The sequence below is a fragment of the Dermacentor andersoni genome, chromosome 2 (assembly GCF_023375885.2).
Source record: "Dermacentor andersoni chromosome 2, qqDerAnde1_hic_scaffold, whole genome shotgun sequence".
NCBI lineage: Eukaryota > Metazoa > Arthropoda > Arachnida > Ixodida > Ixodidae > Dermacentor > Dermacentor andersoni.
This window is the reverse complement of record NC_092815.1, coordinates 187,837,914-187,853,440: the sequence shown is the minus strand read 5'-3', so window position 1 is coordinate 187,853,440 and position 15,527 is coordinate 187,837,914. Positions and strand designations below refer to the sequence as shown.

The window sequence follows — 15,527 nt, the reverse complement described above, 5'->3', positions numbered from 1 at the left end:
TTGTGTATAAACACACTTCATTATATTAAGGTTCTAAATACACGGTGTTCCATAGACAAGAAGTCATGAAAATTTAAATATTTCGTTATATAGAGAATATTGTTATATTGAAGTCTGTTACATTGAGGTTTAACTGTACCACATGGTCACGAAATGAGAATTTTTTTGGATAGCGAGGTCAAACCCCACAATTGACTGATTCATTGTGATTGATAAACTAAATGGGCTGTAGATGATTGATGGTCTAGTATTCAGAGGCAACCTGGGACTATGAGATGTCACAGTGGAGGGCTACAGTCAGATTTTGACCACTAGAGCTCTTAATTTGTATCTCAGTCTACGTAGATGAAAGTTCTTGTATTCCACCTAATCAAAATGCAGCAGTAGGATCTGGGAATCATACCAGTGAACTTCTGTCCAGCAGCAGAATGACACAACCAACAAACCACAAGAACGGGTAGAAATGCCTTCAAGAGGTCCACGGACAGTCGTATAAGAGCCACACTACATCATTACCTGATACGAGCCGTCCGGCAGCATGCGTCCACCCTGAATGGTGAAATGACAGTCCTGGTTGGGCTTCTCTTGGCGCTCAAAGAAGTCGCAGTAGATGTGGCCCAGTAGAGTTCCACCCTCCTCCTCTTTCACCGCCTGGGCACGGCAGCATTGCAAAAGTGAGCGAGCAGCACACACTTTATGTCCATACAGCATATAGCATAGGCAAGCTAATGAACTTAATTGATCCTGCGTCTTTCAGTCGCACAGTGAGCTAACGGACTTCAGCGCTTATCATCCCACCTCCATGCAGAGGCAATGTTGCTGTGAGAGTAGTTAAAATCTCTAAACTGGGTTCGCTGTGTCCATCCATCTGTTTATCCTTTCTGTTGTGACAATGATGACAGACAACAGCTGTTGTTGTCATCGTTGTCGTGTCACTATTAGGCCATGTCCTCATCACCATCACCCTCACCACAGTACAAAGAATACAAAGCTTAGCCCACCATAGCAACACGAATTCGAAATCCTACCCCTGTGGCAACGTGCAGTTGGGAGCTGGACCTGCTGAACCATTGTGCTATCACATCGGTTTGGCTCTTATAATTAGGAAGGGTTTTGCGCTCCACACAAACTTGGAGAGCGGTGGCATTTGTGCATGCATTTCAGAGGCCACAATAGGCAATATCGTTGCAAACGAGGACAGTGTTGTGTACACCTGTGAGCAAAAGTATATGGACCACAGGGCTGCCGAAAAAACAGAATTTCTTCGTAAGTAAGACGCTTAAGTGGAAGCTGATGAGTGCACTAGAAAATTTGTAATGCCAAGTTTGGACTGCAGTCATTAATTTCAAGTTGCAGCCACAGACAGAGAAGAAAACAAATTTTAGCATGCAATCCCTGGTCCGTATACTTTTGCTCACGGGTGTACGTGGTAAGGTTGTGAAAATACCCAAATATTTGAATAGAATAGGGAGCGTGCGGATAATTCGATGTGCAAATCGATTATCAAAAATTCAATTTCTAGAATATTCCATTTTTCTAATATTGGCACCTTCAGTGAATGACTCGGTCGTAGTCGGTGCCTTCACAAGCACAATGTTCTCCTGGCATGCAATCTTTATCGGTATAAGGTTCGACCAGGTCAACTGGACCGATTGAATCGATTATCGCTACACGAACAGAGGGAACACCAAAAGCAGCACGTGTGGAAACAGAAGCATGTGAGATAATCGGGCTGATTAGCCACCGGAAGGCATGCTGATCGCATGGAATAGCGCGTTCAGTTTTCACGCACCCAGATTCATGGGGATCACAGCTTTCTACTTACATACGAGCACACAGATGAACTTGGCAAGCGTGCTCACGGTAGTGGACAGCTGGTCGACCACGGGCCCGAACACTGCTTCAAGGGCCGTCAGTCTAAATCCTTCGCTTGATCTCGTGAACAATCACTGATAAGCCACCCATAGGAACAGATGAGCTTTCTGCGACAATGTGCAGCCTGTTGTTGCATTGGCCTGCGGTGAATTTTTGTTACGGCCACACCCTTGGTCACGCTGTCTATCCAGTTGTGCCCAATCAGAGATGTACCGTCAAGTGTCGGCGACTAAAGTTACGGCTAATGAATCAACGCAGATCTATTCAATGCTGTCACACGACCCTCAGAAAGCCAACAAACCGCCTCACCAATGAAAGCTAGTGCACGGGACCCCTACTGCATGGTGACGGCTGCCATCTTTGCGAAATACTGTATGGTGGCCCCACGTTCTGAATGCTGTTTGTAGGCGCAAACGGTATCTTTTTGTAGTATCGAGTGACTTGCCACAAGACTATCTTTGGGTTTACATAGTGGGCTCGAAAATATCATGTGACAGCATGTTGAACCCCCGCTGCAGACATCTATGCATTTGGCCTCCCAACTTTAGAGCCCTTTATCGTAGGTGTTGATCACGGTTGACGCTTGCAGTGCCAGTGACCGTGCGGAGCAGTGCCGCGTGACATGATGTGTATTCCCCGCTCTTGTCTGTCTTGCAGATTGGCCTTAATGAGCTGACCATAATGCGCCTGATAATGACCCACAGAAACTACCTGCCCTAAAGATGTAAAAGCCCCATTTTCTAGAAGAAAACTGGAAAGCAATAGTTTCTAAGCAACAGAAGATTGCTATTAGGCACAGTATGGCCCACTATTAAAGTGAAAACTCCATTGGAACTTAGGGCAGCTTCGCTATTTCTTCAGTTTCAGATGGAAAAAAGCACTTAATTCTATTTGACAGAAATTCTATCGATAAAAAAAATATTCCAGACCTTCATTTATGAACTGAGTTGTTATGTGTGCTGATATATTAATTTGGTGTTCCCTTAAGAGCAGAGCATACATACATCTCGATTTACACGTATCTAAGTTACTGATAGCTAGCAACATTTTTGTTAAGCAATGTGATTAGCCTCCTGAGCACCTGCAGCATTGTTTTTTGCACAAGATTTGGAAGCATAAAGGGTTGCGTTAAATTTTCTGATATTCAATATTCGGCAATTGTTTCTTGATTCAATTCAATATTAAATCCAAAATTCACTATTCAGTATTCGCATACCCCTAGTGCATGGCAAATAACAAGTTGTGCTTGCGAAAGCAGCAGTGTCCATCACAAGAGCCTGCTTACTACCATGTAAATGAGTTTGTGAAAGAGAACACTGTCATTCGTCCGACTACTGCAAGAAGCTACAAAGAAAGTTCATACAGCTTGCTGTACATTCTTCTACAGTCAGTAAAGCATCAACAATTGGCACATCACTGTCTTGTCCTTTCTTTCACATTGCAAATCGGCTGTCAAAACAATAATGATAGCAAGCCTAAGCACCAACTTACCGAAGAAGTTCTTTTGGAAGCCCATATGGGTTTATCAGAAAGAAAGCTTTGCTGTTTAAAAAAAATCTGTCTTGGTTCGAAGGTCAAACTCAAGACCAATGACTTTATGAGGGAGTCACTCTATTCTCATCGCTCTGCTATGGTTAGCTCAGATGGAAGCGTGACCATCCCAGAAAGCATTGTTGGTCCCGAGTTCGAATGTTGGACCAGGACAAAATATTTTTCAACCGCTAAGCTATCTTTCAGAGAAACCCATGTGGGTTTCTGTTCTAGCTTCACACTACAATAGAGTGAATGACAATTCTTTCTTTCATTAACTTTCCTCCACCTTGCAGGCTTCCGCAGAAATAATTTTCCATAAATGAGTTCAGCAATAAAGGAATCGCTGAAACCCACAAATTTTTGACATTTTTTTCCCCTTTTTTTACATGTTGGCAGGCAAATAAGAGTGAAAAAAGTTTTCCTCTTCATAATAGCATGCTTTAGCTGATACATATGTGTTTTGGCAATACAATATCAGCTAGGAGCATGTGAATTCCAAGTAACAGCTCTTTAACTGATTGCCAGATCAAATTAGGAAAGAAAAAGAACTGAAATATCTGGTGTTAAGAAAATGTAACATAAGCATGAATGTTTACAAATTTAGTGGAAGAGACCAATACAGCTGCTGAACATGCTGGACAGTCAGCCTGCCCTCACTGGCTTGTAATAGTGTTGCCAGCAGTTGAGAACTTTAATCATCCCAGCCATTTCTTTCATGGTCAAGGAAGTTTTCTGTTTCTCTTTAACTCCAGAAAGGGCTTTCGCCTTTGTGGCAGAAAAGTTTGTCGACCTCAGTTTCATTGAGATTTATGCAACTCGAAAAAGAACAAAATGCTTTCTATAAATAAAAAAGAGAAACACCACTCAAGGTTGCAGTCGCCAAGTAATGAACGCAACGGTCAGTAGGCATCTGCTATAGCTAGGCATACTGTGTGAGAACAGAAGACAGACTGGAGAGGGGATAGACGCACTGGTGTCAGCTCTCCCATCTGTCATGCATTCTGAAGCTACACGCCTAATTAGTCGTCACCAACAAGCCTAACTTCCCGCTCTAAGGCACATACCAGCTTGACGACATCTGCATGCCAAACCTCTCCTGCCTTGACGTCCTCCGTCTCGAGGTAGACACCATACAGAGCACGAAAGATCTCATTTAGCCCGTCCATGCAGCAGCCGAGGGAGAGATACGGGGCATAGTCAGAAGCCTTCAGCTGGAACCTGTACACATGTGCACCAGTAAAACGCTAGTCAACCCTTCCTGTACAAAAGACAAGCTGAACTTGTCAAACACATACTTGCAAAAAAAGCCAAAGAATGAGCTCAACTACTACGGTGTTGTTTTATTTTTCATGCAGCTCTCAAATGGTTCGAGCTTGTTCGTTGATGTGTGCTTGTTGTAGATAACAACTGGAAGAAGGAGCCCATTGAACAGTGAACACGCAGTCAAAATGGGCAGTAAAGCGCATTCTTCTTACAGGGTAAAAACATTTTTTTCAAATAAATGTCACCTTCCTGAAGGCAATTTCCACTTAGTCTTGTTTTATATGAGCAACAGAATTGTTGATGAAGAGAAAAAAAGGACACCTTTTCTGCAAGTCCTTTTTTCTTCCTTTTTTTTTTACCACCCTTAAAGGTTTACCCACTCTGGCATAATGATTGCTCAGGAATCATTATGCATCACAAGATAAGTCTGAGAGAAAGAAATAAGATGCAATTTTTCAAATTTCTTAAATTTTATTAAATTCTGGGGTTTTGCATGCCAAAACCACAATCTGATTATGAGGTAATGGGGGAATCCGGGTTAATTTTGACCATGTGGGGTTCTTTAACATGTGCCCAATGCACGGTACCCATGGGTGTTTTTGCATTTCACCCCCATCAAAATGTGGCCGCTGCGACCGGGATTTGATCCCAGTGATTTTGTGCTTAGCAGCTCAATGCCAAAGCCACTAAGCAACGACTGCTGGTCTGTCTCGGTCCATATTCAAGTGAGCATGGTGTATGCAGCGACCTCGTGAAAACAAGGACATTGCCATGATACTCACTTTGCTTGGCGTGCACAGGATGTGTAATATGGGACGTCCCAAGCTTGAAGCACCTGAAAAAAAAAAGAGAAAAAAAAAAGACCAAGAGTGCCACGATGGATTAGAAAGATGTAAAAATTATGTGGAACCCCCACATAGTGAGAATCGGTTTAAGCTAAACTTCTAGTGTTTGGGAGGAATGCTGTGCCAGTTTAATAACCATTTGCAAGCACAGACGATAAGATAAATTTGGATACATTTTCACAAGGGAACCCACCCCTCACTAAACATCAACTCCTGGTGCTCAAACACCACAGACATGTCAGACATATACCAGAGTCTAAAACATACACTGAACCAAACTCGCCCTCCACAAACAGTTCCTTCAAGTACTTGTTTGCACCCATTAAATACACTGACCTGTTCGGTCACTGTCTCATATCACTGCGTACAAATAATGCACGGCTTCACGTTTGCAAGCAACCGTGCACTCGCATTCCAAGCCATTTGTCAGACCGACAATTTTGTGATAAATATTGTTGAAAATTGCACAATTTGAAAAAGAAAACTATTATGTTTACAACTCTGTTGCTCAACAATGAAAGACAATATCGCAAATCTATAGACTGCACCTAATAATACACCTAAAGCAGACAAAGTTGATGTATTATACACCGCTGTGAAGTATATCATTAATATGAAAGTAGGACCTTTGCAAAACCCTTGCGAACACTGCAACAAAGACATGTAAGCTGTAAGGTATGTGTCCATTCTAGACACTCTAATGCATGCAGTTTACAGAATTGTGATGTCTGTTTTTGGTGCACAGATGCACACATGTAAACTTTGTGCTACTACAGTAGACTTCCTTTAAGACGAACTCGAAGGGACCATGAAATTTGTTCGTCTTATCAGAAGAATAATTGGCAACATGACCAGGTGCATCCAAACATCTTACTTCAAAGCGGTAAATGAAGTAGACTTACAACAGGGGCAAAATGATGTAATAAGCATTTATTTGGCTTAACATAATAGGAAACTGCCTTCAAATGGTACTCTTGTTTGGCTTCATCCAGTATGTGATGGATGTTTGTTGCTTCTGTGCAAATTGGTGAGCAGCCACAAACAACGCCCATCTCACCCAACGACCTTAAAAATCCTCTTATGCCAGGAAAGCTTCTCCACTTTTTTTTTTTAACTCTCTTACATGCAAGCGTAACTGGCCAGCTGGTGCAATCGGCGAATGTTTGTTTGAAGTCACAAAGGAAACGGAGGAGGAAGAAGGTGCCTGGAAGGGAAGAGAATTGCACGGTGGGGAAGTACAAAGCAGTGCGCTGAGTGCGTGGCAAAGCAACGCCACCTAGAGGAAAGTCTAGGTGACGTTGAGCAAACTAGGGAAGGAGAGACAAGGCGAAGTGTCACGGAGGAGGAAGGTAGGCAGAGGTGTGCTGGGTTGACTTCCTCTAGCAATCGCTACAAGTTTTGTTGTGATACAGATGTACCGGGGTTTGTCTCATTACATCATCCTTGTGCGCCATATGCTGTGTGTGGGAGTCAAAGTGTGTGATGGTAAACTGACAATTGTGGCTCAATCTCGTGTACGCAAGAGAGGAAAAGCAGGAGGAAGCTTGCCATCTATCGCGCAAGTGGCACTGGGAGAGGGGAGAGAGGGGCATTGTACTTCGTCCACGCACGGTTGCGTGCACCTTATCTTGAAAGCGATCTGCTTTGGGGGCACAGAGTAGGTGGGCTGATGGCTCCTAGCTTTGCGTGCGCTGTGTTTTCGTCACTCAGTTTGCGCTGAAGCGATATAGACAGCAGGGTCACTTCGCTCACTGCTGCTGCTGCAATTCCTCATGCCAGCATTGTGACAGCGAGTGTCTGCGGTCACCAAGTGTGATATGTTCATGATTGCCTGTGTGCGCTGACACTATGCTTATTAATCTAGTTAATAAGCGAATGTTTACAAGTGGGCACTCTACTCTGGTGGCTGCTGCGTATGGCAGGACCGCACGAGCCCTATCTTGAATACGATCTGTGCTGCAGACAGTATGGGTATATAGTGTGGCTGTCTAGGTGCACTGAGAGCCGTTAGCTTACCCTGCACCATAGCACCCATAGGCTTGTGCATCACCCGTGTTTATGAAGCAAAATGCCACTAACTCTTTTGTTTCCACCTCGTTTTTGCCTCTGCCCACAGGCGATGTGCACTGCAGGGCTCCAGTAAGGCGCCTCAATGCACGCGCCCACGGGCGTGGCACATCGAAGCACGCTAGCCTCTACGATTCGTAGTGGTCATTCCAAATGTTCGTCTTAACCGAAGAGTATGTCTGAGGCGGTTAATGTTAAGCGGATTTCTTTTTTTGCAATGAGTCTATGGAATACCAAACACATTCCCATGTTGTTCGTTATATGGAGAGTTTGACTTAACCAAGTTCATCTTAATGAGAGTCCAATGTATACTTTTTTAAACGTGCCAATTTTCGGCAATGTTCCTAAATATTTCAGGCCCTAAATCAAAATTATGCTTTCTACAATCACTAGCATTTAGTTTTCTCTCTCAAGTGCAACAGATTTAATTCAAATTGGTCCAGGGCTTGCTTAATAAAAGCGTTTCTGCATTTTAAATGTACTCGAATAGGTGTCATCACAGTTGGCCCCAAATTGAAGCTTCTTCTTAACCAAACTTCATTGTGTACGGAAGACATTCCTGCCCTGCTCAATGCTTCTTCAGACACTCTGCCTCCACTGCACTAGGTACACATTTTGGCCCCATTTTGTTTATGTTGCAGCTAACATCTGCACTCACTGTATAATGTGCCCAGTTAACACAGGTGGCCTTGGTTTCCACCACTTCCGGGATTGGCCCATTGTGCAAGACAGCAGCCAGGACCCAAGAAGTGGTGGGAAGAGGCACAGAACGCTTTGCTTAACACAGCGGCAATAGAACCTTCAAACGTTGCACTGATAAGGGCCACATAAATGACCGAGTATGAGACAAAAAGTACTGCTACGATGTAGTAGACATTGAAAAGACTGGCCACCACACAACAGCCGTATGAAACATGCCGACATGCCCTGCATGTTTTCCCCGCACAGTGTTTATCGATAGTGTTCGAGTGCACTGCCTGAACCAGTGGGTGCCGGTAAGGGCAGTTGACCGTGCGGTCAGTGCCGGCAACTCATGTTTTGTAGGGGCGCAAGATAGATGGGAGGGGCACACGAGGCTGGCAATGCGACGAAGGCAGTCGGTGTGCACAACATGCAGGCGGATGCGGTGGCTCGCATCTTTTTTTTTTATTTTCCAGGATTTCACATTCCTTTTCCTTTCTACATGGATGCCTAGTGGCCAGATTTCATTGTTATAACCAAAAACGCGACATGGTAATACAGTAGAAACCCTCCAACACACTTTCCTCAGGACCACAGGAAAAACCATAATACAGTTAAACATCAATATAACGAAGTATTTAACTTTGCATAACCTCTTGTCCATAGAACAGTATGTATTTAGGATTTGAAATTAATAAAGTCTGTTTGTATGTGATTCCAATATAACGAAAATTTGCTTGCATCGCAAAGGAATGCTGAGGCAATAAATGGAAACTTCCGTGGATGCAGATGGTCAAATTGTTGAATTACAAGCTGTTGCTTGCAAACGCACCTCTCAAATGGCTCGTGGCATGACAAGAGTGACTGCCGAAGTCGAGCCGCATCATGTTCTGTATAAAGTCCAAGTGCGATAAGATCCTATCACACCCTGCACACTTCGTGGTTTAGGTGCATGTGAAAGTGTGCAAGGGTGAGACAAGAAAGATGGTGGCTTCTCGAGTGTTGCCTTCCCACGCGAGCAAAGTTAAAGAAGAGGAGGGCAGTGATCTCATGGTAGCGCGATCAAGTGTGCGCGAGGGGCTGGGGGTGGGGGGTAAGTTGGCACGTGTCACAATTTCTGGCGAGCGTCTCGGCTGTGGCTGCGCGTGGCTGTAAACACGCCTGAGCACATACGCATCCACGCAAGCCACCTGTGCAAAGAGTGGCTGTGCTGAGACAGTGCGACATTACTTAAGCTATCTTACCGTGTGTTTAGTATTGGAGGTTGCATAAGCTCGAGTTTCGGCAACCCGTTGGAGCAAGAGGCAGACGAGGCATTCGCTGCCCGCTGCCGGCGCTCTTCATTACAGCGTCCTCTCAGTACGAGTGACGCTATCAGCCACGGGGGCGGAGTGCACGTGAAAGCGTGGCTGGCTTTGGTTAATTCGTACCGCAGATGTGAAGATATCGGCAACATGGCATGAAACCATATCATTCGTCACTGACTCCCAAATTCATCAAAATTAATTGTTTTCTGGCCAAAAGGCCAAAAGAAGCATATACAGTGTTAAGGAGCGGGCACGTCCTGTGCTACCGGGGCTTAGCGGAGAGACGAGAACTAGGAGTCGGATTCCTGATTAATAAGAATATAGCTGGTAACATACAGGAATTCTATAGCATTAACGAGAGGGTGGCATGTCTTGTTGTGAAACTTAATAAGAGGTACAAAATGAAGGTTGTACAGGTCTACGCCCCTACATCCAGTCATGATGACCAGGAAGTCGAAAGCTTCTACGAAGACGTGGAATCGGCGATGGGTAGAGTGAAAACAAAATACAGTATACTGATGGGCGATTTCAATGCCAAGGTAGGCAAGAAGCATGCTGGAGACAAGGCAGTGGGGGAATATGGCATAGGCACTAGGAATAGCAGGGGGGAGGTATTAGTAGAGTTTGCAGAACAGAATAATATGAGGATAATGAATACCTTCTTCCGCAAGCGGAATAACCGAAAGTGGACATGGAGGAGCCCGAACGGCGAGACTAGAAATGAAATAGATTTCATACTCTGCGCTAACCCTGGCATCATACAAGATGTGGACGTGCTCGGTAAGGTACGCTGCAGTGACCACAGGATGGTAAGAACTCGAATTAGCCTAGACTTGAGGAGGGAACGAAAGAAACTGGTACACAAGAAGCCAATCAATGAGTTAGCGGTAAGAGGGAAACTAGAGGAATTCCAGATCAAGCTACAGAACAGGTATTCGGCCTTAAGCCACGAAGAGGATCTTAGTGTTGAAGCAATGAACGACAATCTTGTGGGCATCATTAAGGAGTGTGCAATAGAAGTCGGTGGTAACTCCGTTAGACAGGATACCAGTAAGCTATCGCAGGAGACGAAAGATCTGATCAAGAAACGCCAATGTATGAAAGCCTCTAACCCTACAGCTAGAATAGAACTGGCAGAACTTTCGAAGTTAATCAACAAGCGTAAGACAGCTGACATAAGGAAGCATAACATGGATAGAATTGAACAAGCTCTCAGGAACGGAGGAAGCCTAAAAAAAGCAGTGAAGAAGAAACTAGGAATTGGCAAGAATCGGATGTATGCGCTAAGAGACAAAGCCGGCAATATCATTACTAATATGGATGAGATAGTTCAAGTGGCTGAGGAGTTCTATAGAGATTTATACAGTACGAGTGGCACCCACGATGATAATGGAAGAGAGAATAATCTAGAGGAATTCGATATCCCAGAAGTAACGCCGGAAGAAGTAAAGAAAGCCTTGGGAGCTATGCAAAGGGGGAAGGCAGCTGGGGAGGATCAGGTAACAGCAGATTTGCTGAAGGATGGTGGGCAGATTGTTCTAGAAAAACTGGCCAGCCTCTATACGAAATGCCTCAAGACCTCGAGCGTACCGGAATCTTGGAAGAACGCTAACATAATCCTAATCCATAAGAAAGGCGACGCCAAAGACTTGAAAAATTATAGACCGATCAGCTTACTGTCCGTTGCCTACAAAGTATTTACTAAGGTAATTGCAAATAGAATCCGGAACACCTTAGACTTCCGTCAACCAAAGGACCAGGCAGGATTCCGTAAAGGCTACTCAACAATAGATCATATTCACAATATCAATCAGGTGATAGAGAAATGTGCGGAATATAACCAACCATTATATATAGCTTTCATTGATTACGAGAAAGCGTTTGATTCAGTCGAAACCTCAGCAGTCATGGAGGCATTGCGGAATCAGGGTGTAGACGAGCCGTATGTAAAAATACTGAAAGATATCTATAGCGGCTCCACAGCCACTGTACTCCTCCATAAAGAAAGCAACAAAATCCCAATAAAGAAAGGCGTCAGGCAGGGAGATACGATCTCTCCAATGCTATTCACAGCGTGTTTACAGGAGGTATTCAGAGACCTGGATTGGGAAGAATTGGGGATAAGAGTAAATGGAGAATACCTTAGTAACTTGCGCTTCGCTGATGATATTGCCTTGCTTAGTAACTCAGGGGACCAACTGCAATGCATGCTCACTGATCTGGAGAGGCAGAGCAGAAGGGTGGGACTAAAAATGAATCTGCAGAAAACTAAAGTAATGTTTAACAGTCTCGGAAGGGAACAGCAGTTTACGATAGGTAGCGAGGCACTGGAAGTGGTAAGAGAATACATCTACTTAGGACAGGTAGTGACTGCTGATCCAGATCATGAGAGTGAAATAATCAGAAGAATAAGAATGGGCTGGGGTGCGTTTGGCAGGCATTCGCAGATCATGAACAGCAGGTTGCCATTATCCCTCAAGAGAAAAGTGTATAACAGCTGTGTCTTACCAGTACTCACGTACGGGGCAGAAACCTGGAGGCTTACGAAAAGGGTTCTACTTAAATTGAGGACGACGCAACGAGCTATGGAAAGAAAAATGATAGGTGTAACGTTAAGGGATAAGAAAAGAGCAGATTGGGTGAGGGAACAAACGCGCGTTAATGACATCTTAGTTGAAATCAAGAAAAAGAAATGGGCATGGGCAGGACATGTAATGAGGAGGGAAGATAACCGATGGTCATTAAGGGTTACGGACTGGATTCCGAGGGAAGGGAAGCGTAGCAGGGGGCGACAGAAAGTTAGGTGGGCAGATGAGATTAGGAAGTTTGGAGGGTCAACATGGCCACAATTAGTACATGACCGGGGTAGTTGGAGAAGTATGGGAGAGGCCTTTGCCCTGCAGTGGGCGTAATCAGGCTGATGATGATGATGATGATGAATTGTTTTCTCATTAAAATTTGCTTTTTTCAATTGCCTGACAATTCGGAAAATTCTGCGGCCTCTTCCTGTGTAAGAATATTCGATCGGCGACTGTACTTATTTGCATGAAAGGTTGAATTTCAAGACAACAAAATTTTGATATAACGAAGCAAATTGCTGATTTTACCTACTTCGTTATATTGAGGTTCAACTGTGCCCAGGAAACATGATGTGCAAATATATTGTTAAAATAACACAAATGTGCTGTTAAATACTAAAACAAACACACCATCTCCAGTTAAACCTCCAAAGAATCCCACCATTGCCGAGTGATAATGCAGATAAGATGGGGACAGCCTGATAGTCCAAATAATCGGGGTTTGAAGTATCAGATTCAGCAGAGAATAAGTGACTTATTCCACAAATGGCTGAGAAAGATGTGCCATATTCTCAGATGATTGCTTTCTGGGCTACCTTCACTGTTGCATGGCTGGTCCTAGACACATCATCGTCTATGAGCGACGGCATTCTTGGCACAGAGAGAGAGAGACCACTCCAGGTGCTGGGTTATGGTTATGATATATGCAGTGATAAACACTTAACAGCACATACAGTCACACACAAACACACATATACACTATACAAATATTTCATTATCGTTTATTGCCATTCCACACTACTTAGATCAAATTTGATTTATCATGAAGTTTCACTACTCATGTGCCCCTAGTAATGAGGGCACTTTGACATAAAAACATAAAAACAGTGTCCCCTTTTCCCTAATATCACTGGCACATCAAAGAGCTGGCTTACACTTTTGTTGCCACTACCAGATGTCTTCATGTCCAACATCTCCTTGTAATCATTGTCTGCCCTAGTGAAAGAAATAGCATACATGTTTTAGCTTTTGTGGACGCATGAAGACAGAACACAAATAATGCAATGAAACTGCCATAGAGGAAAGGCAAAAGGAGGCAGCCTCACATGACAATCGACAAGCCTAGTTATAAAAAATAAAAATTTACTGATGTTCATGATATTCCTTAATGCAACAATTGAGTGCAGCTATATACCTGAAAGAAGTATGCGCATCAATATTTTGTATTATGATTATTAGGTACATGGTTTATATTAGGAAGGGAACATTGTGAGCAGCTTGGCTGGCGCGGACAATCTGTCTTGTGCAGTACATTGTAAATGCAGTGAAGTGTGGTGCGACTGCCATGCTAATTGGGAGATCGCAAGAGGCAGTCTAGGGGTGATGTGTGGACGCGATTCAGAGCAGCCGCCGCAGACAGATCCCCACTCACGCAGCGCTTTGTTTCCGTATACAGTATCGCTGGATGTGCTCCTCACATGCCCTATCGATGGTGTCATTGGCGAATAGATGATGGCGCGCTACTCTGGCACCATCTAGTAACGGTCGTTGCCACAGAGCCTGTCTTGTGCGGCACTATGCTTTTCTTCTCACGCTTTTGCCATACCCTCCTTCTACACTCTCCGCCTCATGGTTCCGTTGCACCCTCCTCCTCCATTTTCCTTCTTGCGCTCTCTTCGCTATTGCCGTCTTTCATTCTCTGTTGTGCTCCACGTTCGCCCGGTCACGCCGAGGAATGCCGACACTCAACGCAGGAACAGGTGCCTAAGAGCTGCACTCTAAAAGGAGCCCAATAGCACCCAAGCATATGATAGAGAGCAGTCATTTCTAATCACCAAGGACGGCTACGCTCCGTCATCATCTGCTTGTCTGCTGCACAGCTCGAAAGTTTTAAAATGTGGCTAATCGTGCAGACGCTTCAAAGCAAACATTGGCAAAAGCGACAATGTTTCCACGTACCAGACCAATAACTACAAGTCATGATACGCAGCGAGCAGAAAATGAGCGCGACGGAGTGAAGAAGGTGGTGGCATGTCTGGCTGCCTGTGGCACTCAAACCTACCAAGAACTAAATCAGCATGCGGTTCCTGAGATGTAATGTGTCATGCACACATTTCCCATGATTTCCCCTGTGAAATCAGATAGAGAACGGCAGCAAAGGAGCTTGCCTTGCGAAGGCTGGATGCCCGAAGTCATGGTTAAATCTTCCCATATGCCTTGCGACAAATACTGCCGGAAAAAAAAATTTTTAATTGTTTCTATGCTTGCCCAACGAGAAAAACTGTCCGTCCACCCGTCCTCCTTGCATCAAGTAAATAATCGCTTTCAAGATAGAGCCCACAGCAGCAGGCGAATTTACCTTCGTGCAACCTGTAGCTTCAACACTAACAAAACGGCCAGATCACAGCACTCGCGAAGCTCTCAGCACACACCGCACCCAGCCCCTTTCCCAGATCGCTTTCAATATGTGGGTCTGCACGTCTCTTTTCAAAGCGAAGCGGTGAAAACACAGCATGCAGAGCTATCAGCAGTCGGCACACTCTGTCCGCATTGCAGATCACTTTCAAGATACGATTTGTGCAGCCATCTCGTATGCAGCCACCGGAGTACGGTTGATTAGGGTTCATAATGGTTCGATGCGGAAGAATAAGGTGCTAAAGAACGATAACAGCTTAGAATACTCGGAACATCATCGGCGCACCTGGTGCCAACACCAGCAGCCTTTGCTTACGTTATCAATGCACCTTGTGCTGCTGTCTGCACCACTTAGCGTCGCCGCAGCACTATCATTTGTACTGGCTGGATCAAGTTTTATAACACTAATAATTACGCCGGGCTGCGTGGAAATGAGCAAGTGGCACAATACTTACGCATACTTGGACAACTCCCACAAGAGTTTCAGTTTGAATTTCTTTCTTTCCTTCACAGAAGCTGCCTTGTTCAACAAATTGCAATGTAAGAGAGCTAAGTGTGAGTACCACCGTTAATCTCATCTTCCTTGTCTGTAGATATCATCATTTCCTTTTGGGCTGTCTTCTTTGTTGTTTCTGGCATGTAATGTTCCAGAATAAACGACTATCTCACGGATGTAACATGTTCTATGAATTATCTAATTAGTTAGCTTTAGCATGAACATTGCATTTGTAGAATTGGAGTGA

At 44.3% G+C, this 15,527-nt stretch overlaps 1 protein-coding gene across 1 annotated transcript in view; it reads right to left on the bottom strand.

The window, feature by feature from the left end:
- The window catches only part of LOC126540324 (mitochondrial intermediate peptidase), a 65,105-nt gene that overhangs the window by 14,929 nt on the left and 34,649 nt on the right, over positions 1–15,527 (bottom strand). The window contains exons 8-11 of the mRNA XM_050187117.2: positions 13,305–13,365; positions 5,454–5,506; positions 4,473–4,626; positions 517–651 (exon numbers count right to left, since the gene is read on the bottom strand). Of these exons, the coding sequence (XP_050043074.1) occupies positions 517–651; positions 4,473–4,626; positions 5,454–5,506; positions 13,305–13,365 (403 nt within the window). The remainder of the gene's footprint in view (positions 1–516; positions 652–4,472; positions 4,627–5,453; positions 5,507–13,304; positions 13,366–15,527) is intronic.